Here is a 21,106-nt window from a genome sequence, read left to right as displayed (position 1 = left end):
ACTTCTTATCATGATGCATTTGCATGACGTGTTTTATGCTTGTAGACAAAATGTTTCAGATTGTTCGCCATGTTTCAGATTTCTGGGTTCCAACAGACTCCGACATCATATCCACTACTGTACATATATCCAGCACACAAAGGAGATTGACCTGTTGCCATTTTCAGTCGATTTGTATATCATCCTCCTTGACAGACATCTGGCTTACAGAGCAGACCTTCACCGGCTGTCACACTGTATGAGTGCATGGTATCATCGCCGCTATGGTCGAATTCGATGTCATACCCGTGAGTCACCGATTGCCGCCCCCGACCCGCTCTCAGCTCACAACTTCCTTCCGTCCATCAGTACAAGGACATTGTCTGGGGTCGCAAGCTAGGATCAGGGAGCTTCGGATCAGTGTATAAAGGTGATTGCTTAAGGCTAAGACCTGGTCGATGTCATTCTCACGCTCCGAAAGGGACATATCTTGGGATCGATATTGCCATCAAGGAGATCACTGCATCGACCGAATATGATGTGGGCCAAGCCTTGTGGAATCATGCTGAGTCATTTATAGGTCCACAAGTACTTTGAGCGTGAATGGAGAATCATGAGGGAATGTCGGCATCCCAACATTGTCTTATTCCTCGGTCTTTCGCAGGAGACGCCTGGCGATGGAAAGGTCTAGTGAGCAGAACAAACCGACAATTGAAATCTTTACTGACATGGGATCTCTCAGTATCGTATCCGAGTTTGTACCCAGTGGCAATCTTAGGCAATACATTCTCTCCGCTCGGCCTTTCCCTTGGCGGCTCAGACTGTCATTCTCGACAGACGTGGCGAGAGCCGTAGCATATCTTCACGCCAGGCAATGTATACATCGGGACCTCAAAGGGGAAAATCTGCTCCTCACATCCAACGAAAGGGTCAAGGTTACAGACTTTGGCTTCGCGAGGATAGCCTCGAGGAGCGCCGAGGAAATGAAGAGGATGACCTATTGTGGAACGGATGTGAGTCCTCGTGGTCGATATCCTGGATCTACACCTTCTGAGGGAAGCTCAGGGATACATGAGTCCAGAAATCATCAATGGGCTTGACTTTGACCTGCCGACAGACGTCTTCTCCCTCGGTATCATCTTCATGGAGATCATGTCTCGTAGACTGGTCGACTCACATACCTTTATTGTGAGCAAGGCTCCACAGCTCTGAGACACCCGCTGAAGATAATTCACCTGCTGCAGCGAGCAGCTCCTGCTTTCGTCCCCGATCCTGAGGAAGTCCGACGTCGAGCTTCACCAGGTTGTCCCAAAGCTTTCGTTCAGCTAGCTCTAGACTGTTGTGAAGAATTGCCTTCTAAGCGACCCAAAATGCCCGAGATCCTCGGTCGTCTACGGGACATCGAGCTGGAGGTTGTCAGCAGAACAGACGATCCATCATCGGCAGAGCATGTAGGATCCGTCAAACTCCTTCGACACACTGGGCCAAGGGCGATGCCGATCTTTCAGCCTCTCACGCCTGTTGCACCAGCTGTAGAGACTGGCGCGGGGCACAAGCGTGAAGTCGACATCGAGTCAGATCACGCCGATGAGGATGAAGACGAAGGCAAGATGGAGCAGGAGGCTCTGGCGACCTTGGCTGGGCTGGATATCGATGGAGGTGGCGCCACGCCTGCTTCGAGCATATACGGCACATTCCGAACAGCTCGATGGGAGGAGACTCCGTCGATCCTAGGAATGATTCCAGGTCATGGTAAGCTCAGCTGCATCTTTGGCGTGCTGACGGTTGACAGACGGGGACAGCGATGAGCGAGAGGTTCAACTCGCTTCAGCTATGCAATCCGATATTCAGGCTCCTGTCAAAGACGATCAGGTGCAGGAAGGAGCCGAGTCGAAGATGCTCGGGTCCGGTTTGGAGTCCGTAATGACTATCCGAGGTCAGCCGGCGCTTGTCAACATTCCGACCAAGGCTACAGTCAATGAGGAGGAGAAAGATCACGCTGCACTCCAGGCGATGATAGCCCAGAGCGAGATCGGCACGATACCTAGTCTGGCCTCAGAGATGGGCAAGCTACTTACAAAGCAACAGAAAGGTGAACAGGAAGACAAGGAGGATCTTGAGAGAGTTCGCAAATCGGCTGTAGGAACACATCGATTTACCTTGGTTGATAAGGATGCTGCTCCCTTGTGGAACGGCAAAAAGATATCCTCCTGTGAGCACTTTACATCTTGGACCAGAACCACCAAGACTAAAGCCAGTCAGTCTCGGCATTTGGGTTCTTGCAAAAAGGTCTGAATGCCTCTGCAAAATGTCCCGTGTGTCAGAAACGGCTAGGCCAGCGACCGGCTCTGCGATGTGATGACTGTGAGGGTGAGTGGCCAGCTGGTCTGACGGTCATGAGCTGCCTCTGACAGAACTCTAGTCCTAGTCCATGTGAAGTGCTCTCATGCCGCTCAGCGTGATTGCAATGGTGGTACGGGAACTGATGTCGAAGCAAAATGACGATCATGTTCCGAGTAATGACGAACCCTTTTAATTCTTGTATCATCATTAATGTCGTGCATATTGCCTTCGTGCTGAGCCCTAATAACTCGTACGTACTCAAACATTTCTCAGTCATTAGTGCGTCCGCAAGGGCCCCAAAGCCATGCTCAGAGCGCTTATCAAAAACAGCATGACCTCCATGTCCGCCCTGGTAGATGTTCGGTAGCCACTGCTTGGAAGCCTTCTGACATATCCTCCTGCACCAGTCTGATTGTTGGCAGTCAGTGCTTGCTCCGTGACTATAGGAGCTCCCTCCATCTGGAAAACCTTGATCGAGTTGATGAGCATAACAGTATTGTTGAGATTATGCTATGTAGAAGTCAAAACCTTTTTCCGGCATATTGACGGAACTCACTGGATTGGTGATGTAAGATGAACACGTGCCAGGGCAGTAGGGGTAGCCTATGGCTCTGTTCAATGACATTCTAGACCGTGGTAGAGCCCGTATCACTCACTACCATAATTGCCCCCTGCCCAATCGCCACATAGATTTACGTTCAGGACAATTTGCTGCGGATGGAAGAACGCATAAGGATCGCAAGTCGACGAAGACCAAGTTGCGACTGGTGTTTCCCCTGATCGATCTGTCAGTAGAGCTGTACCGTTTCTCCAGAGACCGACAACGTGACTCACAGCTGGTTGTATTGGGCTGTTCACTTTTGATGCTGAAGCAGTCAGTTGGAAATGAGTTTATACTCACTCTTGAGGGATGTCCGCTCTCATCCAGTTGTCTTTCACCAAGCGGTCACATCTTGACTCCTCTCGGCTCACTCACACATTCTGATCCCACTTTTATCCCAAAGACAAGCGAAGAGTCCACCTCCAAGGTCATTGAATGGCATACCGAAGGATGTGTTCGACGGGGATACAATAGAGCAACCGGAATTTCCCTCGGTGGAATCGCAGTTGGTATTCTGTACCCGTCAATTGAAATCCTTATCGAGGCAGAGCACCTGGACATACAGCTACGGTACCTGTAAATAGACCAGGGGTCTGGTCCAGTGCGCATCCGGCTGGAGTATGTCTGACAGGAAATTCTGTAGTCAGGAAAAGGCGACAGAGCATGAACGATCCTCACATTGTCATTTGGCTGGCAGGAGTGGAAATCAGTCGCGTCTGTGGATTTGCTGCTCACTTGCTTGTCATCGCTTGAATACCCTCCTATCGCCGGCATGAGCCCACGATGGCCTATTAGCCGTCAATCACTCACCACGATATCGATCTCTCCCTGAAGTGATAGAGTGAGCGGACAATCTTGACTGGTAGAGTTCGACTGACTGCGTACGGCCAAGGTGCATCATATCCAAGGAGCCACACTGTGGCAGCGCATGTTCAATCAGTTGAAGCTGAGAATGATCTAACTGCGAGACTGGTCTCACCTGCTGGCCAGACACCGCATCCCCAAGGGACCAGAGCCATATCAACAAGGATGAGTCCGCCTTGAAACAACGCCTTTGTGGAGATCCGAACGGATCTTCTCAGCTCTCCTTCATCAGTCTCGGCCCAATGCTCGGCCTGAAGCGAAGACTGATCAGTCAAAGACCTGCGAGTGGAATTGGCGCCCCCACCTGGATGCCTGGAACACCACTTTGAGTCCAAAATGCAAGACCTTCAGCAAAAGCTGTGTCGTGGTCCACGTAGCTGGAGTTTTCAGTTTCAATGTAAAATGGAAGCTCACTCCACCACTGTACTATTGTCAGTATCCTGTACGATCAAGAAAAAGTATCGCGCTGCGCTCACGGCCATGGGAGGGATCTTGCAGGAACGTCGTCAGTGATCGAAGGCCCAGGAGAGGAAGACTGACCGGTCTCTGAGAAAAAGTTGAATCTTCCTGCAAGTCAGCTAGCCACCCATATGAACGCCAATGGCGACGACAACTGACCCATCGAAGAATGTCTTTCCACTATACTCGATCTGCTTCACATACTTGGTTCCTCGCTTGTCCACCTGATGCTCAACTTCACGCTGAGAGTAGAACTCTCGGTCACCTAGTTCTTCCTTGCACTCTCCTCGTATAGGTTCTACTATTTCGTTCAATGATCTCGATTGGCAAGATTCGTCATTATCTCCTTGTGATGCTACGACGGCGGACACAATGCTGAGCGGCGCAAGAAGGAGCAATGCCAATACGACGAGAGAATGTCCAATTCCACCCATGTCAGAGCCTTGTCCAGTGTTCAACGGAAAAAAAGCGTTGCCGTGGGGTACCCTCTGTCGTTGTGAGATGGGACTTTCGCTGGAAACTGGTCCACTATGCCTAGATCACCCAGTACAGAAGACTCGATAGCAGGAGACATTCCTCGTAGTCTCATGACATCGGAATACAAAAAGCGCCGAGACAATGAGGACGAGGTGATCGTCAAAGGAAGGGTCCTTCAAAGTCACTCAACATGGTTCTCCACACTCCCAGCATCGCATGCAAATGAGCATCGTAGCAGATCTTTATGGCTATACGATCCTTATGATCACCACTTATCTTCATGGTGATCACCTTCTCAAGATTCTCAAGATACGATGCAGTGTGTTTAGATGCCAGACCCGTCCTCTACGCCATTGCCTTTTTCTTCTTCGCGCTTTTGTTTCCTGGACTTGGACTGGTCTCATCCTCGCCCGTTCTCTCTTGGCCAATCTTTTTATCAAATGCCCCAGTCTTCCTGAGCCAGCTGACCATGATCATCAGCGCGATCAAGGCAGGAAGAGGCCGCCTACTCACCGTTGTCGGACTTGATGATAGCTTCGGGTCGGAACGCCTTTGCTGACGAGATCCCACTTTTCACCGTGTAATGCCACAGCTCGGGCCAGCAGCTCATCCTGATCGAACGTCAGTGATACTTGGAAGGAAGGAAAGCAATCAGCTCACCTCTTCGACGGTCCACTTGAGATACGGCGATCTCATCCGTCGAGCAGGAATATTGCTCGTCAGATGGACATATTTACCCAGACCCGGGACCGTAGCTCCGGAGGGACTGGCGAACGCTCCAGGAGCCATGTCCAAGACACTTGGCGGAGCGCTGCGCAAGATGTCATCCTCATCATAGTCTCCGTCACCCTCGTCAAAGTCCGCACTTGGCTCGAGAAAGACAGGTTGACGTCTAGCTGGAGTATGGATTTGAGCCGCATCGGAATCTCGGCGCCGATTGGTTGGTGTGGCGGTGACTGCGGTGTCCAACAAGCTTGGGTCAATCTGCTGACTGCTGAAGTCGGCATTCGAGCCCTGTCCCTCAGTTCTGGCTCTTAGGTCGATCGCAGGGGCCAGAGCGCCATCCAGCCGGGCAAGTCTACCTCCAGGCTGCTTGGGACCCTCTAGCATGCCCTCGAATCGAGACGAGCTAGGTAGAGGGGCGGTTGCGGATTGAGGATTCGAACGGGAGTGGGAGACATCAAGCTGACTAGCTTGCAAAAGGAGATCGAGACCGGCGTCCTCCTGACTATCCTCATAGTCGTCACCGGAAGGTGAGGCTAGTCTGGGTCCACGATTGGCATTCTTGCCGGTCCGTCTCGGTATCCAATCGGTGGCAGGTGGTTCTCTCCGATGCCGTTTGGGAGAGATCGGTCTTTCACCGATACTATCGGCTCTTTTACGAGTGTTTGATCTGCTCGCAGGAGTTGGCGAAGTCGAACGGTCAGCGAGTTCCGCGGCACGCAATAGATCGTTGAAATTGCTTCCGCCGGGAGTAGTGGCGGGGGGTCGCTGAGCCTTATTACGGGACGGTGTTGAAGGGACAGCAGGTGCAGCTCGCTTGCCCTTTTTGTGCGCACTGCCGCTACCAGCACCCCTGCGATGATCGACAGCCGCCAAGTCATCGTCCGATTCGCTGAGCTCGTCCTCCGCATCATCTGCGTCCAGCATCAATCCGCCATATCCCTCAACGTAGCCGACGCCACCATCAGGACCGACAACGCCACCACGTTTCAACTCGTCCAAAGTGACTAGACCGACATGGTCATCCTGTTGTCTGAGCGTCCGTAGTTTCCTAGCGGCCAAGAGTAAGAGCTCGGTTCGAGCGTCGCCCATAGTGGTCTGATTCCGCATCTTCGTAGGAGAACCCGCGTGACGCCTTCTCGATGGCTCACCGGGCTGGCCCTGTCCACTTTGCTCCGGTCCGTGAGGCTCAGCTATCGGTGCTGTCGGCATGATCACGTAGGGACGTAGGTATCTCAACTCATTGACGAGCTTGTCAACCTGCTGGCTGGCGTCGGCGAGCTGCGTTGATTAGCACCCAGCCGTCGTTCTTATTATGTGGTACCTACACGAGGAGCCATTAGCCTGTTGTCCATTTCGAGCCGCTTGTTCGCTGCTTCGAGTTCTTGATGGTAGCCGACATCAAGGTCCAACAGCTTCTTCGGTCTAGCGCCAGATGCTATCTCCTCGTCTCTCACTTTGAGCAGAGCTTTGGTCTCGGCTCGCCAGCTGTCACGTTCAGCAGCATGTCTCTCCCTGCGTATTCGAAAGTCAGCAGGAATACACGCCGCAGCCTCGTGGGTCGCACCGTTCCACTTTCATTAACTGCTCAGATATGATTGATTGTCTTTGAAGAGTCAGAATTGTCTCCTTCTGAGCGGCGATCTGGCTCCGCATGAATGGTAGATGTTCCTTCATAGGTATCAGAAGCGATCGGACCTGTTCAGCGCTTCGTCAGCCAGGCAGACAGCCCATAAAGGACACCCACCATTCCCAAGAGTTCATGCTTTCCTTCCGCTCCGGCTGAATCCTTCTCTATCTGAAATCCTGACAGCTTCTCCTCCATTCTACGGAGCCTCTCGTCGTCTAGAAGCTCCTCAGAAGACTCGTTCGTCCCTTCGTCGATGGTCGAACGTCTCGACGAGGGAATCACGGGGGAAATCTGGCCAGATGAGGATGATCCAATGGCTATGTTGATAATCTCCTCATCTCTTCCTAGATCCCTCTGTTTCCCCTTTTGCGATCGCACGTCCCCATAACCGAGTCCAACGCTCTCGTCTGCATCCTCTGATGCGTGCTCGATCTCCATCACTAGCTTTCCCGACTCCCGCTTACTTGACTGAGATTGAGCTGGAGTGGCCAAATCTGCAGATGGAGTTTCGGGACTTGACAGGCTCGGCTCAAATGTGGGAGTAGTTGGCTGTATGCCGGAAAATGGAGTGGTTTTGGAGGTAGAGAATGTAATTGCTGAGGGATCCATATGGTGGATAAGCTTGAATAAGTGACTGTTATTTGACGGTTGACGATTCCTTTGTGTGCTAGATTTAGATGCAAGATCGTAGAACAGGTGACATGCGGATCACTGGAGGAAAGAGAAGCCAGTGAGACTCTGAGGGAATGCTTCACACTGTTGCGATCAACTTACCACAAGACGGATGCACATGGATCGACGTTGATAGCAGTGGCAAGTAAGTGATCACAGTGACACTTGGGGAGGAAGAAGAACAAGGTCATCGGTGCGAAGAAATCATCCACGAGCAAAAAGAAAAAAAGGGGGCGGAAGCAAAATTCACTCATCAGAGGCAGCTGACGAAAAAGGTAAAAAATCGCCACAATCACGTGGAAATATCTCAGGATGAATGTGGCACCCCCCTCTCCGTCATTGGATGTGCTGTATGTACCATGGAGCGAGCGCTATTGCTGAAACAGTCCTTCCATTGTCACTGCGCCTCCGTCTGTGGAGCTGTTTGTCAATATAGGTCAGACAGCGTCTCATTACTCGTCTGATAACCTCTCTTCGGCGTGCTTCATCATTCTGACGAGACCCCACTGCAGCTGTCCAGACGAAATGCCAATCCCAAAGTGAATCAAGCTCGGTGACGGTGTTGAGGTACCTATGCTCGCACTCGGTACTAGTACCGGTATGTCATGCACCTAGAGCAACGGGACTACGAAGCTAAATGATCAGCCATCCGATTCTGCAAGCAAGGAGGTTCTGACTTTATTCTTAACGCCTTCAGTCAAGGTGTGCGACATTTCGATACTGCCGAGGATTACTTCAACGAGGAGGTGCTTGCCGAACCCCTTGGCACAACGTCTGGCCGAAGGGAACAAGCATTCATCACCACGAAATGTGAGGCAAGCAATGTGAGCTCTCAGGAGCTGAGCTTTGGCATTACCAGTCGGTCGACATGACAAGACAGCTCAGAATGTCAGGGAAAGCCTCAACAAATCGTTGAAGAAGGTGAGTCCATCAGGACAACAATTCTAGACTGACCAGCTTTAGTTGCGCATGGATTATGTTGATCTCTGTATGTCGTAAGATAGCAGCGACACGCTGATTCCTGGCTTTAGACTTGGTGCACGACCCAGCAGTGAGCTCGGTAATGAGGAGCTCACTGTGTCAAGCTGATATCTGGTGCTCCTTCGCTTAGTGGTACAAAGAAGGAAGCCTGGGAGAAATCTGGGCAGCGATGGAAAAGTTGAAGGAGGAGGGCTTGTGTCGAGCCATCGGGGTCAGCAACTTTCAAGAACACCATATCGAAGAGCTCGCCAGGACTTGGAGGATCGTACCAAGCATCAATCAGGTAAGGGAGCATGAGACTTCGGGGCCAGTCCACTGAAGGGTTTGTTAGGTGGAGATGTCTCCTTTCTGTGCCCATGATGCGATGTTTCAAGGTATCCAGAGGGCCTGTGAGAAGCACGGGATAGTCATCTCTCCATACACTTCTCTCGCACCGTTGCATCACAAGCAACATCCCCCTCTCGACGAAGCGGTACAACGGATCGGACGCGCAAGAGGTATGTCTGACACTCAAGTCCTCCTCGCATGGGCATTGCAGACAGGGAAAGGACCCGTGGTCACGTGAGTCATTGAACCCAAAATCACGAAGTGTACTGCTTGCTGAAGTCAAGTCAAGGGCAACGGCTAAACTTGAAAGGGTGCAAGACTACCTCGGAACTTTCGCCTTTGTGCTCCAACCTGAGGAGCTGGAGGAGATCTCTCGAGTCGGAAAGCAGGTATCATACCGTCGCTGGACTTGAGGAGGGAGTCCTCTACCTACGGCGTCTCCGTCCGTCTCTTCTGCTTGATCAGTATCATGCTGGTAATCATACACGATGCAACGAGTCTGTTCGCCGATATCTGTCCGGGCGAACAACTTTCTGCAAAGGTATTGGTAGCTGGTGTGGAGGAAAAATGGTCTGGACCCCTAAAATTGAGTATTACCTTTGGTCAGACGCTCCTTTGACGACAACTTGCCACGTCCTTTGATTGACAGCTTAGTCTCGGTGCGAGAGAGACATACCCCTGAGTCTCCTCGCAATCCATCCTCCCTCGCTCGCCCGAGGATAGAGTTGCAACTGAGGAGATCTTAGAAGTCCTCTTCATTCTGCAAGCTGTCTTATAACCACACTCGTCGAGCAGAATGGGATCTACCACAGACCGGACAGGATCCTTCGTCAAATTGTAAATCATCAAGGAAAGGCGTTCACCTCGGGGCCCTCCGTCCATCGTGGAAGCTGAGAGACTCAGACATCCTTTTCGAGCTTCCTAAGATCAGCTAGACGCTGCTCACTGCCTGATTAGAGTCGTAACACAGAAACGTCAGCCGAAAGAGCCTGTGACCTACCACAACTGTGGCGGAATGTGGCACTTCATACTCTTTGCCACAATCGTTCTCTACACACTCTCATTTGCGAGCCCTCTCACTTCTTCAGCCGCCAAATCTTCCGCGCCAGCTCACAACCTTGCCAAGAGATGTCGACCTCGACCAACCCTATTGGAGCAGGTTGTCAGACCGTCCGGCTACGGTTCGGGCAATTTCACCGGAATGAAACAAGTCAATATGATTCATGCAGGTTCGGACCCAATCCAGCAATGGCGACAGGGCAAAGGAAAGGGCTCTGTAGATGGTGATTGGCAAGGACACCATCAGGGCTGGCAGGGGCAGGGAAAAGCGTATTGGGGAAGCCAGGGTCAGGCGCAAGGTGACGGTGAAGGTAACGGTGATGGCCATGGCGGCTCCACAACTCATCAAGTGACGGGACAGACAGCCGATGTGGTCAACCCAGAACCTGAGACATCCACCAATAGGAACCGTCCACAGCCAACGACTAGCGAAGTGATGGGAGGAGGGGCTGGGGGCGGCGGAACTAGTAGCGGAGGTGGAGGCAGCAGAAGTGGGATAGAACAGATGGTTCAACTGCACAACGATTTCCGAGCCAATCACGGTGAGACATGCCAGTCCAGTAACACGATGCTGCAGCTCATGTGCACGACTACAAACAGGTGCTGATCCTGTCGGGTGGAGTGATACACTTGCGACTTATGCAACGAATTATGCCAGCAAATGTGTCTGGGAGCATTCGTGAGTCGCTCATGCTCGAGAAAACACATTGACCGATACGACATGCTCAGAGGTGGACCCTACGGAGAGAATCTGTGAGTGTTGAACCATAGTGGAGGGAACACTGACCGTCGTGCAGAGCGGGAGGCGCAGACGTAGCGGGGGCTTTCGGCATGTGGGCAGATGAAGCGAGTAAGTTGAAATCTCTCTACAAGGCCTACAAATTGCTTATCGCTGGTACTACAGAGGACTACGATCCCAATAATCCCCAGTATTCGCATTTTACCCAAGTTGTATGGAAAGCGACAACCACGATCGGCTGCTGTGATTATACGTGTTCAGGCTCTGTGAGTTCGACCGAGTCGATGGTTCTGCACTGAATCCCTCTTCATTAGGTCGGAAGATACATCATCTGTAAGTGGCTTCTTCATTCCGATCTCATGACCATGCTGAACGGTCAAGGCGAATACGATCCTCCCGGGAATGTCATTGGACAGTTTGCGGAGAATGTGTCCTGAGACCGGCACATCAAAGACAGGGGCTGGTACCCGTCACGACTCCTGAGAAGTATGAGGCATATTCCTCCTGTCATGTAATATGGATCATACATAATAAACAAGTACATATGGGGAAATGTTTGCAGCCTTTACGTTGTTGAATGTTCGTTTCATCGCATTTGTCGCATCGTCTCGTCATTTTTTGGGAGTCGTCATTCGTTCTGAGTCATTTAGGAGGCCAAAGGTCGACCGGAACTGTATGTACATTGGAAAGGCATGGAGGGAACGGGAAACGTAGAGAGTCTGCAATCAGGCGACCCACTGTTCGGGTCTGAATTTCCCAGAGACAAAACCAGGCCCGCGTCGAAAATCTATACAGCCATGAACGAAAGGGGTACGTCGAGCTGTCGTAAATGGTCGAAGCCGGGCACACGAAACCTCAGGGCTTATACACTGTGTGGGCCGTATTGCAGTGGGAGCAGTCATCGTAATCCGTACGGCAGACGCAACCGCCCCCAAACCACCAAGAATTGCAATTGCACTTGGCATACTTGCACTTGTAAGTGCCGTTTGCCTTGGCTCTTTCCTCGCGGAGTGCTGCAGAGGTCCTGCGCCTTTGTCTGGTGGTGTGAGAGACAAAATGGCGAGGAAACGGCTCACAGAAGCTCCTTGTGACCCTTCACGCCGCCATGAGATCGGTATGCCAAGCCGAGAACAGCAGATTTGTTGAACCTATACAGTACTCAGTCTGGTCAGGGTTGGAGGGCTTCGAGACTCACAATTGGCAAGGACTAAGAAACGCCGTTAGATCAGCTTTGGGAAGAGAAGGGAGCCGTCATGATCCTACGCGGCATGATTCATAGCGTTATGCTGTAAGATCATCAGGAGATCTTAGAACCAGGGTGTCCGCTCACTGTCAGAACATGGCGAAGTCAAATCAACTCTGCCTCGGTAACCTTGAACTCTCGCATTGCGTCCTGGGAATAGTCAGCCTACTATAGAATCTGAACGCACTGATTTCGTAATCCACTCGGCATTTACAGACTCAGCCGCTCGATTACGCCATTTGCTCGGCCAGTAGTCGTGAGGCAATGCCTGACCGTCCTGGTTATAGCGAACAACGAAGGGATATTCCTGTTCTTCCACATCAGCGTCCGGATCGTCGAGGAGTGTCTTGGCGATTGCCATAAGCCGAGTATTGGGATCGGTGGCTTTCGCCCATAGCCTTTTGGCGGATTGTTCGATCTCGGTATGGAGAACCTCTTCAGCATACTTTTTGTTATCTGCAGGGTCAGTCGCGTGTGCCCAGAGTCGGGTAGCGGCTGCCTCAATATTCTCCTCTTCTTTCCCATCTTCCTACATCTGAGGGGGCTGAATAGCCAGTGGAAGTCCGTTGTAATCTTTGAGAACGCTAGGCTGACCAGCGATCCTTCCATCAATAATAGCCAGCGCCTTTGTGCCTCTGAACAGCACGGATGATGTAGTAGTCGAGCGATGGAACTGCCTCTTGAGTTGACAGACTCGTATGTTCAAAGCATTCTGTAGTGTGGTCAATTGCCATTGACGTCGCTCCATATCGTGCACTTCTACTTGAGCATCCGTCCAGGTCGATCTGTCTCCGCTAGGAGTGTAAAACGCATTGACTGGAGGCTGAGGCAGCTGAGGAAGGTCCATACGACCTGGAAGTTTCCGTCAATTTCTCAGCTCTCGCGTGAATGGTCGGCTGGCTACATTGGCTACAGAGACATTCCCAGATCTGTTCAGCCACTTTCTTTTGCGTCCTTGAAATCCACTGTGGTGGCATATCTCCTGATCAACCGAGTCAGCCACAGGGGAATGGAGGTCATATCAACGCACGAAGAAGAAGTCATCATCCAGGCAGTGTCGAAAGAACCTCGAACATCCGGCCAGAGCAACATAATCGGCGGTCTAGACAGATAAACAACCGCGGGCCTCCGCGCTACTCACCACCAAGTCAGTCTCTCCCTCGATGAACCCAAAACAGAGGTCAAGAATTTCGTTCGGAAGCTCCATGAGGTGACATCTTGTGCTGTCACCCCAGTCAGGGATATCGTCCCATTTCGGCACTCGAGCGTAAACTGTCTTCCTTGCGAGTGGGTCCCACTCTCTCTCCTTCTTCGCCTCAATAGCCTTCTTTTCCTCAAGTATAGCCATAGCTCTCTCTTGCGCTCTGCGCTCTTCATCTAGCCGTCTCTCCCAAGCTGCCATCCCCGCCTTATGATACTCCTCTCGATCAGCTTTCCTTTTGGCTTCGACCCTCTTTTGTCTTTCTTGCTCGGCAACGAGCGCATCTTCCGCTGCTCGCTTGGCGGCTAGCTCAGCTGTAGCTTTCTCAAGCGCTTTCTTCAACTCCTCCACCCCGGTGCTCGAATGGCCATCTTCAGCAGCCAGGGAAGCGGACTCGGCGCTCCCCTTGAGAGTAGAGAGAGCTTTTCCTTTCCCTTGTCACGGGTACTGCCAGCATTGTCCTTGGTGGCGGGGACGTCGACATCGAAGTCGCTTAGATCGGAAAGTTTAGATCGCTTCGGAGGGGGAGGGTTGATGAATTCGCTTGGCGGACATTCATTATTAGATACTAACGAACTCCGCGCACCTTCTTCAGGAGGCGAGAATCTCCTGCGCTTGTTGTTCGCTGAAGCTGTAATAAGCGGGACATTTCCACTGTCGATTTAGGATTCTGCTCACATTCCAGCGGATCATCTGCGCCTGGACTCTCGTGACTCTCCATAGCAGTAGCAAGATCCATGGCCGGGTTCGTTGAGCTTGAGACCATCTTTAAGTCGTTTCAGACTGGTTCTTGGATTAAAGCTAAACGGCAGAAATCCAAGCAATGATCACCGAGATGAAGGATACTGAAATGAGTGAACGCAAACTGGAGGCAAAAGTCATTCGCGGTATGTCAACCTTCCCACGGTTGTTGGGCCCATGTCGGCAGCAGTGGCAGTCTATTGCGGCCGTACAAGAGATGCATAGAGAGGAGCAGACTGATGTTGAACGTGCATAACGGTCGCAGTCCGGGCAGATTTCGCGTCAAGCCAATAAACGATCCTCAACAGCCTGCGTTGTCAAGCCTTCGGCGCCGTCTCTGACTTCCAGTACCTGAGAGATTGCGTTAGCTCCTGTCGCCCATTTTTGAAATGAATCAGTCGGCGGACGGCGCATAGCTTGGCCAGAGTGAGAAGCTCTGGAGAGACGCAGCAATAGTTCGACACCTAGATCCCTCACCTTTCCTACATCAGCTGCTTGCTGGAAATAGCTCAGAGCCGAGGCATGTAAAGTCATCAGGTCTATTGGAGATGACGGAGGAGCCCTGGGTGATTGTCAGATGATACGGATGATTCGCCATGTGTTTTGGTAGGACCAGTGAGGACTCACCAGTTGACCAATAAGAGTGGGTTTGAGATGCGTCCATCTTTGTGTTTCTGAGGGATTGTGAGCATACTCTATTTGTACTGGCACTGGCGAATCTCACCAGTTCATAAGAGATGAGGACGTAACGAGGCGCATTCTCAGGGAGCTCTTAGATAATTATCAGCTCAGCTCGGAGATCTCTGCGACTAGAGCGTTGTGACACACCATCGGCAACCTCTTCCACAGAGTCCACGTCTAATTCCTCGTCAACCGCCAACGCCAGGTCTTTCTTGACAATCTTGACTAAGTGTATCTCAGGATGACTGAGAGCAGACAGTGATAAGTTGGGACTCACCTGAGAGCGCCGAGAGCCCCTTGACTTTTTTGAACCTGAACTTCTTCAAGGCATCCTGCACATCCTGCGGAATATCAACGGTTCGGGAGGCCTGATGGGACATCGCGTTAGCGGACAAATGGTACGAGACGACGACCTAAGCAGCTCGTGCTCACCATGATGGAGATGACTGCTCTGTACTAGCGGCTGTGTCGACTCCTCTGAGTACTGGACGATCTCCCACGCAGCTTCTACAATGGAAGGGAGAAAGGGGACCTCCGTCAAGTCATGCTTTGAACGTCATGTCGCCGGGCCAATTACGGCATATAGCTTGATTGCCACGTGGGCTGCACATTTTCGGGTCAGAAAAAGTTGAGATTCAGACCTTGCTTTCTACCGTCAATAGACCTCTTGTTCATCGGTCTCTCTTCGCATCGAGAAGGACTGCAGAGGCTGAGCTGTTCTGCAAGCTCTGAGAAGATCAGTGAAAAATGTCTACAGTCTCGCGTCTGACGGCACGGGCGAGGCAGACGTGCATCGCATCGTCTTCGCGATCGGCATTGGCATTACCTCAATTTCGACCTCTCTCTGTTGTTCCTCAGATCCGCTCAAACTCGATTGCTGGACAACGTATCGCTTCGGCCTCAATTGTGAATCCCTCTAGACGATGGGCGAGTACCGCTACGCAGCTCAAGGAGGATGAAGGAGAGGAGGCGGAGGAAGCAGCAGAGGAAAAATGGCCAGTCCGAGTTTTACCCCAGCTAAAGGATGGCGATCGAGCGCGACTGAGGCGTCAGAGGAATGTGGGAATGTTAGTTCTTGTGCCAACTCCAAGTTCTGCAGCTGACTCGAATGCCAGCTCGGCTCACATTGACTCTGGAAAAACCACCTTAACGGAGCGTGTACGTCGTTTCAACATTAGTGAAAGATGATGTTAATTGGCTTGATGTCCAGGTTCTGTATTACACTGGTCGTGTCAGGGATATCCACGAGGTCCGCGGACGAGATGGTGTCGGAGCGAAGATGGACTCTATGGAATTGGAGAGGGAGAAGGGGATCACAATTCAATCCGCAGCCACATTCTGTGACTGGGTCTCTTCTCCGCCTCCCAATGAAACACCAGTTGGCGGTGAAATCAACGAGCAGAAGGAAAACTTTGCTATCAATATCATTGATACACCGGGTACGTCTGCTAACATTCGAGCCGAATATGAAGTACCTAACGAAATCCAGGTCACGTCGATTTCACGATCGAAGTGGAGCGCGCCCTGCGAGTCCTAGACGGTGCGGTCTTGGTGCTGTGTGCTGTTTCGGGAGTTCAGGTCAGTGAATACACCTGATTTTACTCTTCGAGCATCTGCTGACCCTGAGCAGAGTCAGACCATCACCGTAGATCGTCAGATGCGACGATACAACGTTCCAAGAGTGGCATTTATCAACAAAATGGATCGGTAAGCTACTCTGCTTTTGCCCGTCCCCTTTGCTGATTCCCTGTAGTGCCGGCGCGAATCCTTGGAGGGTCATTGGTCAGCTTCGATCCAAGCTGAGGCATAATGCTGCGGCTCTTCAAGTCCCCATTGGATCCGAGGACAAATTGCAAGGTGTTGTGGACATCATTAGAATGAAGGCCATCTACAATAAGGGCGAGAAAGGGTGGGTACACGCGATGATCGAAGCCTTCGCGGCTGAAAGCCCAATACAGCAACCAAGTGGTCGAGTCGGACGAAATTCCTGCAGATCTGCTAGATCTCGTCAAGGAGAAGCGAGCAGAGCTCATTGAAAATCTATCAGAGGCGGACGAGACACTCTGCGACAAATTCTTGAACGAGGAGCCAATCTCCAACCTGGACATTGCGCAAGCGGTACGACGAGCCACTGTGGCTCTGCGGTTCTGTCCTGTCCTCATGGGATCAGCTATCAAAAACACCGGTGTTCAGCCCGTCCTCGATGCTGTGTGCCAGTACCTGCCAGACCCCTCCGAGATCCACAATCAAGCGCTGGATGCGACCTTACCAGCTAATGCTCCACCTATCCCTCTTGTCCCGGCAGGAGATGCAGCTCTCGTTGGGTTGGCATTCAAACTGGAAGAAGGACGTTTCGGCCAATTGACGTACATGCGTGTATACCAGGGTACTCTGCGAAAAGGACATATGATTATCAATGCCAGGACCGGCAAGAGAGTCAAGGTGCCGAGATTGGTTAGGATGCATAGTAATGAAATGGAGGTAAGTACCACCAGGCGGCACCCTGCTGTGACAAGCTGATGTCTGCTCAGGATGTCGACTCCATCGGTGCTGGAGAGATCTGTGCCATCTTTGGAGTTGAGTGTTCATCTGGCGACACATTCACCGACGGCAAGACGACCTACACTATGGTGAGTCATGACCCAGCGCCATCTCAGCTCATCGTAACGATAGACCTCCATGTTTGTGCCGGACCCTGTCATCTCACTGTCAATCCGCCCCGAAGGAACTGAAACCCCAAACTTCTCCCGTGCTTTGAATCGTTTCCAGAAAGAAGACCCCACCTTCCGTGTACACGTTGATTCTGAGTCCAAGGAGGTGAGCCTACAATCTTCTCACGTAAGTCGTTAATCTGACACACGTCGCAGACGATCATCTCCGGTATGGGAGAACTGCACTTGGATATCTACGTCGAGCGTATAAGACGAGAGTACGGCGTCGCATGTGTGACTGGTAAACCTCGGGTCGCATTCCGTGAGACAATCACTCAGCCTGTCAACTTTGAGTACACCCACAAAAAACAGTCTGGTGGTGCTGGCCAATTTGGTCGAGTTATGGGCAGGATCGAACCCATGGAATTTGACCCGGACACAGGAAAAGACACTGAATTCTCAAACCAGATGATCGGAAATGCCGTGCCGCACCAGTATATCCCAGCTATCGAAAAAGTGAGTGAGGCGTGTTAGTGTTCTGTGTCCCAGCTAAAAGATGCTTCTGAAGGGATTCCAAGAGGCGTTGGACCGCGGACAACTCACTGGTCATCCCATCATTCAATGTCGATTCGTTCTTACCGATGGGCTCGCTCACGTTGTCGATTCGTCCGAATTGGCTTTCAGAATGGCCTCCTTGGGCGCTTTCAGAGAAGCGTTCCCGAAGGCCAAACCTGTCATCTTGGAACCAGTCATGACTGTCGAAGTGGTCGCTCCTGTCGAGTTCCAGGGGAACGTCATCGGAGCTATGAATCAGCGCAAGGGTACTATTGTGGACACTGAAGTCCGAGACGAAGAATTCACTTTGATCGCCGAGGTGGCTCTGAATGACATGTTCGGATACGCTTCGCAGCTTCGTGGATTGACTCAGGGTAAAGGTGAGCGACTCATCTTCAATCGAATCGGAACACATAATGACTGGATGCTCAGGCGAGTTCTCGATGGAGTACAAGAAGCATGCACAGGTCATGCCGTATCTCCAGAAGGAGATGATGGATGCATTCCAGAACAAGACTGTGAAATAATGGAGGGATGGCTACCTAGGAGATAGTTCCCCTTTCGTAATAGACATGCTCATCGACACATCACCATTGTATTGTAATGCTACAACCAGCCCTCTCGCTCTTTCTAGTCAACTTCGGAATCTCAGGTTGAATTCATGTCCGCAACCTCGGTCCACATCAGGCTCTCGCGACAGAGGCTCTCTGCTATTGTCGTTTGTTTGCTTGAGATATCAAGACGAGGTTCCCAAGGCAAAGCTAAACTCCCTATCCCAGCATCTCAGCGTCTGGCACTGTCTCCATCCATGCACACTGCAGGATGCAGATGATATTTCATCAAATGCCTCTGGTCACCATGTGCGGGGAGACAGCTGTCGCCGTCATAGGGTGTATACAAGTCTATCCTTTTCTTTTTGGCAAGGCGTCCGGAGACCTGTGGCGCATCGAAGCCAGGGCTAAGGGGATTCGGAACTAGTGAATGGCGCCTCTTGGTTGTTCCGCCCAGGATATGAGTCCTCAAAACCATCTTTTGAAAGCTTGAAAAGCTCCTGATAGCGTCCACCTAGGCGCATCAGCTCGTCATGCGTTCCGAGTTCAATGATAGTCTAGTCATGCTTGTAAGCGAGGCCAACTATGACGAGTAAGGACTGACCCCGTTTTCCACCACAGCAATCTTGTCTGCTCTGCGCACTAGGTCTCTTAGCTCGGAATAAAAGTGCATACTCACCGGTTGAGAAACGATGGGAGATATAGATTGTCGTAATCTTTCGTCCGCCTCGCATCGAGAGGGAGTGTATCTTTTGGAATAGTTCTGCCTCTGCTTTCGGATCGAGACTTGAGGAAGGTTCGCTGATGGAGAATGAACGGCAGATCGCCCACAGCAGCAGCCTGACTCACTCGAACACCACGAGATCAGCATCGTCAGATTTTAGAAACGCCCGGGCCAGTGCTACTCTTTGCCATTGACCTCCGCTCAGGGCTTGAGCTTTTTGTTTTCGCTCCGGTGAATGGACCTTCGGCGTACTGTACAAAGAAGCGAGCCAGCTACTCGCAAACCAGTTGCGTATAATACCAACATGTGTGTCGGTCGGCTGTGACTCGTGCAAGTCAGAACAGTACGATATAGTATCATCTTCAGTGTCAAGGTCCGAGCCACTGTAAGACTCGGGCCCCAACTCCTCATCATCGTCGGACTCGGGATCATGGTCTGCCATTTTGTCCCCAACATCCGGAGCATACCATGGGTCCAGAGGCCCGTCCAGACCGGTTTTCGTGACTACTTCGCTAGCGCCTCCACGTTCGAGCGCTAGCTCCAGCTTCGCGTCTTCCTCCAAGTATCTCAGGTCGCCGATGCCGACATTTTCCCGCAAAGTGAGCTCATATTGTCCAAAATCCTGGAATAAGCATGAGGTCCGCTTGTGGATTGACACTGGATCGTATGATTCGATGGGAAGATCATTGACAGACAAAGAGCCTTTGGCGTCGTATAGCCCCATGAGGACTTTGACCAATGTAGTCTTGCCTCCGCCATTCAGACCGACGATGGCGAGCTGCTCGCCAGGTTCAATGACGAGGTTTATCCCTCTAAGGGCTTTCTTGGTGGTACCAGGGTATGTGAAGCTGAGATTGTGTACCTCAAGTTTCATTCCACCCTCCCTTCGGTGTGCGTCGTAATCCAGCAGCTCTTTCGCGCCAGATTGATGGCACCTTCGGAGCTGTCTTTCCAGCTCTTCTGGATCTCGGGTAGCCTCACAGAAAGCGGCGAAAACGAAGATGCTTTGCAACACCTCCTCTAGACTACCAATAGTCGATTCGACGAGGGAGAATATGGAGCTCGCGCTTGTCTGATAAAGACGAATAGAACCTAAGGAGAGCTTGGTCGATAACATTTGCAAAGCAAGGAGTACCTTTGAACATTTGTCAGGGATGATCCCACCGAGAAACTTACGTGGAAGAGTTCGCCGACGGTGCGTTGCATCACATCGGTCAAAGCCCTCCATGCCTCACGGAAATCATCCGTCACAGCTTCTTCATGCGCGATAGCTTTCGTGGCGGCTTCCCATCCATCCAATACCCAATTCTTGAGTCCAAACAGAATAACCTCGTGCCTGGCTCTCGCTTTGACCATTCGACGGAAGCTCTCCAACCTGTCATAGTGCCGAGTCCACTTCCACTCAGGGTTTGCAGCATAATGACGCTCGGTAGTCCACTTGCTGATCAGTCTCAGGACGCTTGGAGCCAGGGCCAGTCCCATCAGTAGGAGGGTAGACATGCTGAAAATCGAATCGCCAGCGCTGGTAATTGTCCGAACTAGGAGAGCAACCTCTGTAGCAATCCCGGCCAGATTGCCGAGAACGGTGATCGCATTGTTCACGTTGTCAAACGGATCTGCACGGGTGCTGCCGGTTTTCGTTCTGCGGCTCTGGAAGCCAGCAAAGACTCCAGCTTCGTGCACAAGGGCAGACAGGTAAGGGTCAGAAAGAGAGGGAATGGAAAGGGCAAGGTTCGCGGACAGGTACAGCTTTCGCAGTCGAAGGTCAATCAGCGTCTGCAAAGAGATCAGCTATCGCTGAAGCTCAGTACGTACGGTGACGATACGCTCGTTGCGACTAGATAAGAACCGATAAATATCGTCCGACGACTGAAGAGCGATCATCATGATGGCGGTCATCATTAC

The 21,106-nt window shown here is 51.6% G+C and overlaps 9 protein-coding genes across 9 annotated transcripts; 3 read left to right on the top strand and 6 right to left on the bottom strand.

The window, feature by feature from the left end:
* The first annotated feature begins 102 nt into the window (after positions 1 to 102).
* Positions 103 to 2,530, top strand: BD324DRAFT_633687 (kinase-like domain-containing protein). Its single transcript, XM_022016646.1, has 8 exons — positions 103 to 287; positions 349 to 409; positions 461 to 519; positions 560 to 669; positions 722 to 992; positions 1,045 to 1,167; positions 1,224 to 1,731; positions 1,772 to 2,530. The coding sequence occupies exons 1-8, from the start codon at positions 264 to 266 to the stop codon at positions 2,272 to 2,274; spliced, it is 1,659 nt and encodes a 552-aa protein (XP_021869252.1). The 5' UTR covers positions 103 to 263; the 3' UTR covers positions 2,275 to 2,530.
* On the bottom strand, positions 2,160 to 4,166 carry BD324DRAFT_662383 (concanavalin A-like lectin/glucanase domain-containing protein; the record flags this gene model as incomplete). Its single annotated transcript, XM_022018901.1, has 12 exons — positions 2,160 to 2,832; positions 2,879 to 2,925; positions 2,979 to 3,098; positions 3,157 to 3,188; positions 3,224 to 3,254; positions 3,299 to 3,437; positions 3,487 to 3,547; positions 3,659 to 3,684; positions 3,734 to 3,751; positions 3,802 to 3,839; positions 3,903 to 4,038; positions 4,092 to 4,166. Coding segments are annotated over 12 exons (957 nt in total), but the record flags the coding sequence as incomplete, so codon positions are not given.
* Positions 4,167 to 4,217: 51 nt separating this feature from the next.
* BD324DRAFT_633670 (hypothetical protein) lies at positions 4,218 to 4,928 on the bottom strand. Its single transcript, XM_022016645.1, has one exon. It carries the CDS (start codon positions 4,678 to 4,680, stop codon positions 4,366 to 4,368), a length of 315 nt encoding a protein of 104 aa, XP_021869250.1. The 5' UTR covers positions 4,681 to 4,928; the 3' UTR covers positions 4,218 to 4,365.
* On the bottom strand, positions 4,929 to 7,935 carry BD324DRAFT_633667 (hypothetical protein). The gene is made up of 7 exons (XM_022016644.1): positions 7,851 to 7,935; positions 7,194 to 7,787; positions 7,014 to 7,144; positions 6,775 to 6,961; positions 5,384 to 6,727; positions 5,237 to 5,334; positions 4,929 to 5,186 (listed from the first exon to the last, which is right to left on the bottom strand). The coding sequence occupies exons 2-7, from the start codon at positions 7,683 to 7,685 to the stop codon at positions 5,069 to 5,071; spliced, it is 2,370 nt and encodes a 789-aa protein (XP_021869249.1). The 5' UTR covers positions 7,686 to 7,787; positions 7,851 to 7,935; the 3' UTR covers positions 4,929 to 5,068.
* Positions 7,936 to 8,106: 171 nt separating this feature from the next.
* BD324DRAFT_633665 (NADP-dependent oxidoreductase domain-containing protein) lies at positions 8,107 to 9,575 on the top strand. The gene is made up of 8 exons (XM_022016643.1): positions 8,107 to 8,346; positions 8,394 to 8,558; positions 8,608 to 8,669; positions 8,712 to 8,736; positions 8,780 to 8,799; positions 8,860 to 9,012; positions 9,061 to 9,290; positions 9,346 to 9,575. The coding sequence occupies exons 1-8, from the start codon at positions 8,322 to 8,324 to the stop codon at positions 9,467 to 9,469; spliced, it is 804 nt and encodes a 267-aa protein (XP_021869248.1). The 5' UTR covers positions 8,107 to 8,321; the 3' UTR covers positions 9,470 to 9,575.
* A 2,627-nt stretch (positions 9,576 to 12,202) lies between these two features.
* BD324DRAFT_652750 (hypothetical protein) lies at positions 12,203 to 14,064 on the bottom strand (the record flags this gene model as incomplete). The annotated part of the gene is made up of 7 exons (XM_022018546.1): positions 12,203 to 12,247; positions 12,285 to 12,626; positions 12,681 to 12,949; positions 13,064 to 13,079; positions 13,128 to 13,199; positions 13,239 to 13,703; positions 13,885 to 14,064. The coding sequence occupies 7 exons, from the start codon at positions 14,062 to 14,064 to the stop codon at positions 12,203 to 12,205; spliced, it is 1,389 nt and encodes a 462-aa protein (XP_021869247.1).
* Positions 14,065 to 14,242: 178 nt separating this feature from the next.
* On the bottom strand, positions 14,243 to 15,252 carry BD324DRAFT_633654 (hypothetical protein). Its single transcript, XM_022016642.1, has 7 exons — positions 15,153 to 15,252; positions 14,998 to 15,088; positions 14,868 to 14,945; positions 14,764 to 14,810; positions 14,667 to 14,713; positions 14,517 to 14,601; positions 14,243 to 14,390 (listed from the first exon to the last, which is right to left on the bottom strand). Exons 1-7 carry the CDS (start codon positions 15,153 to 15,155, stop codon positions 14,322 to 14,324), a joined length of 420 nt encoding a protein of 139 aa, XP_021869246.1. The 5' UTR covers positions 15,156 to 15,252; the 3' UTR covers positions 14,243 to 14,321.
* Positions 15,253 to 15,467: 215 nt separating this feature from the next.
* On the top strand, positions 15,468 to 18,453 carry BD324DRAFT_582547 (elongation factor g 1, mitochondrial precursor (mef-g-1); the record flags this gene model as incomplete). The annotated part of the gene is made up of 12 exons (XM_022013566.1): positions 15,468 to 15,787; positions 15,836 to 15,878; positions 15,931 to 16,159; positions 16,210 to 16,298; positions 16,348 to 16,427; positions 16,474 to 16,629; positions 16,679 to 17,201; positions 17,252 to 17,350; positions 17,394 to 17,537; positions 17,588 to 17,887; positions 17,940 to 18,306; positions 18,359 to 18,453. 12 exons carry the CDS (start codon positions 15,468 to 15,470, stop codon positions 18,451 to 18,453), a joined length of 2,445 nt encoding a protein of 814 aa, XP_021869245.1.
* A 431-nt stretch (positions 18,454 to 18,884) lies between these two features.
* On the bottom strand, positions 18,885 to 20,075 carry BD324DRAFT_582738 (P-loop containing nucleoside triphosphate hydrolase protein; the record flags this gene model as incomplete). The annotated part of the gene is made up of 5 exons (XM_022013578.1): positions 18,885 to 19,034; positions 19,082 to 19,119; positions 19,157 to 19,278; positions 19,327 to 19,427; positions 19,656 to 20,075. The coding sequence occupies 5 exons, from the start codon at positions 20,073 to 20,075 to the stop codon at positions 18,885 to 18,887; spliced, it is 831 nt and encodes a 276-aa protein (XP_021869244.1).
* Between the last annotated feature and the right edge of the window lie 1,031 nt (positions 20,076 to 21,106).

The sequence above is a fragment of the Kockovaella imperatae genome, assembly GCF_002102565.1.
Source record: "Kockovaella imperatae strain NRRL Y-17943 chromosome Unknown BD324scaffold_12, whole genome shotgun sequence".
NCBI classification, from domain to species: domain Eukaryota; kingdom Fungi; phylum Basidiomycota; class Tremellomycetes; order Tremellales; family Cuniculitremaceae; genus Kockovaella; species Kockovaella imperatae.
The sequence above is the reverse complement of the archived record's forward strand: the minus strand, read 5'-3'. Positions and strand labels throughout refer to the sequence as shown.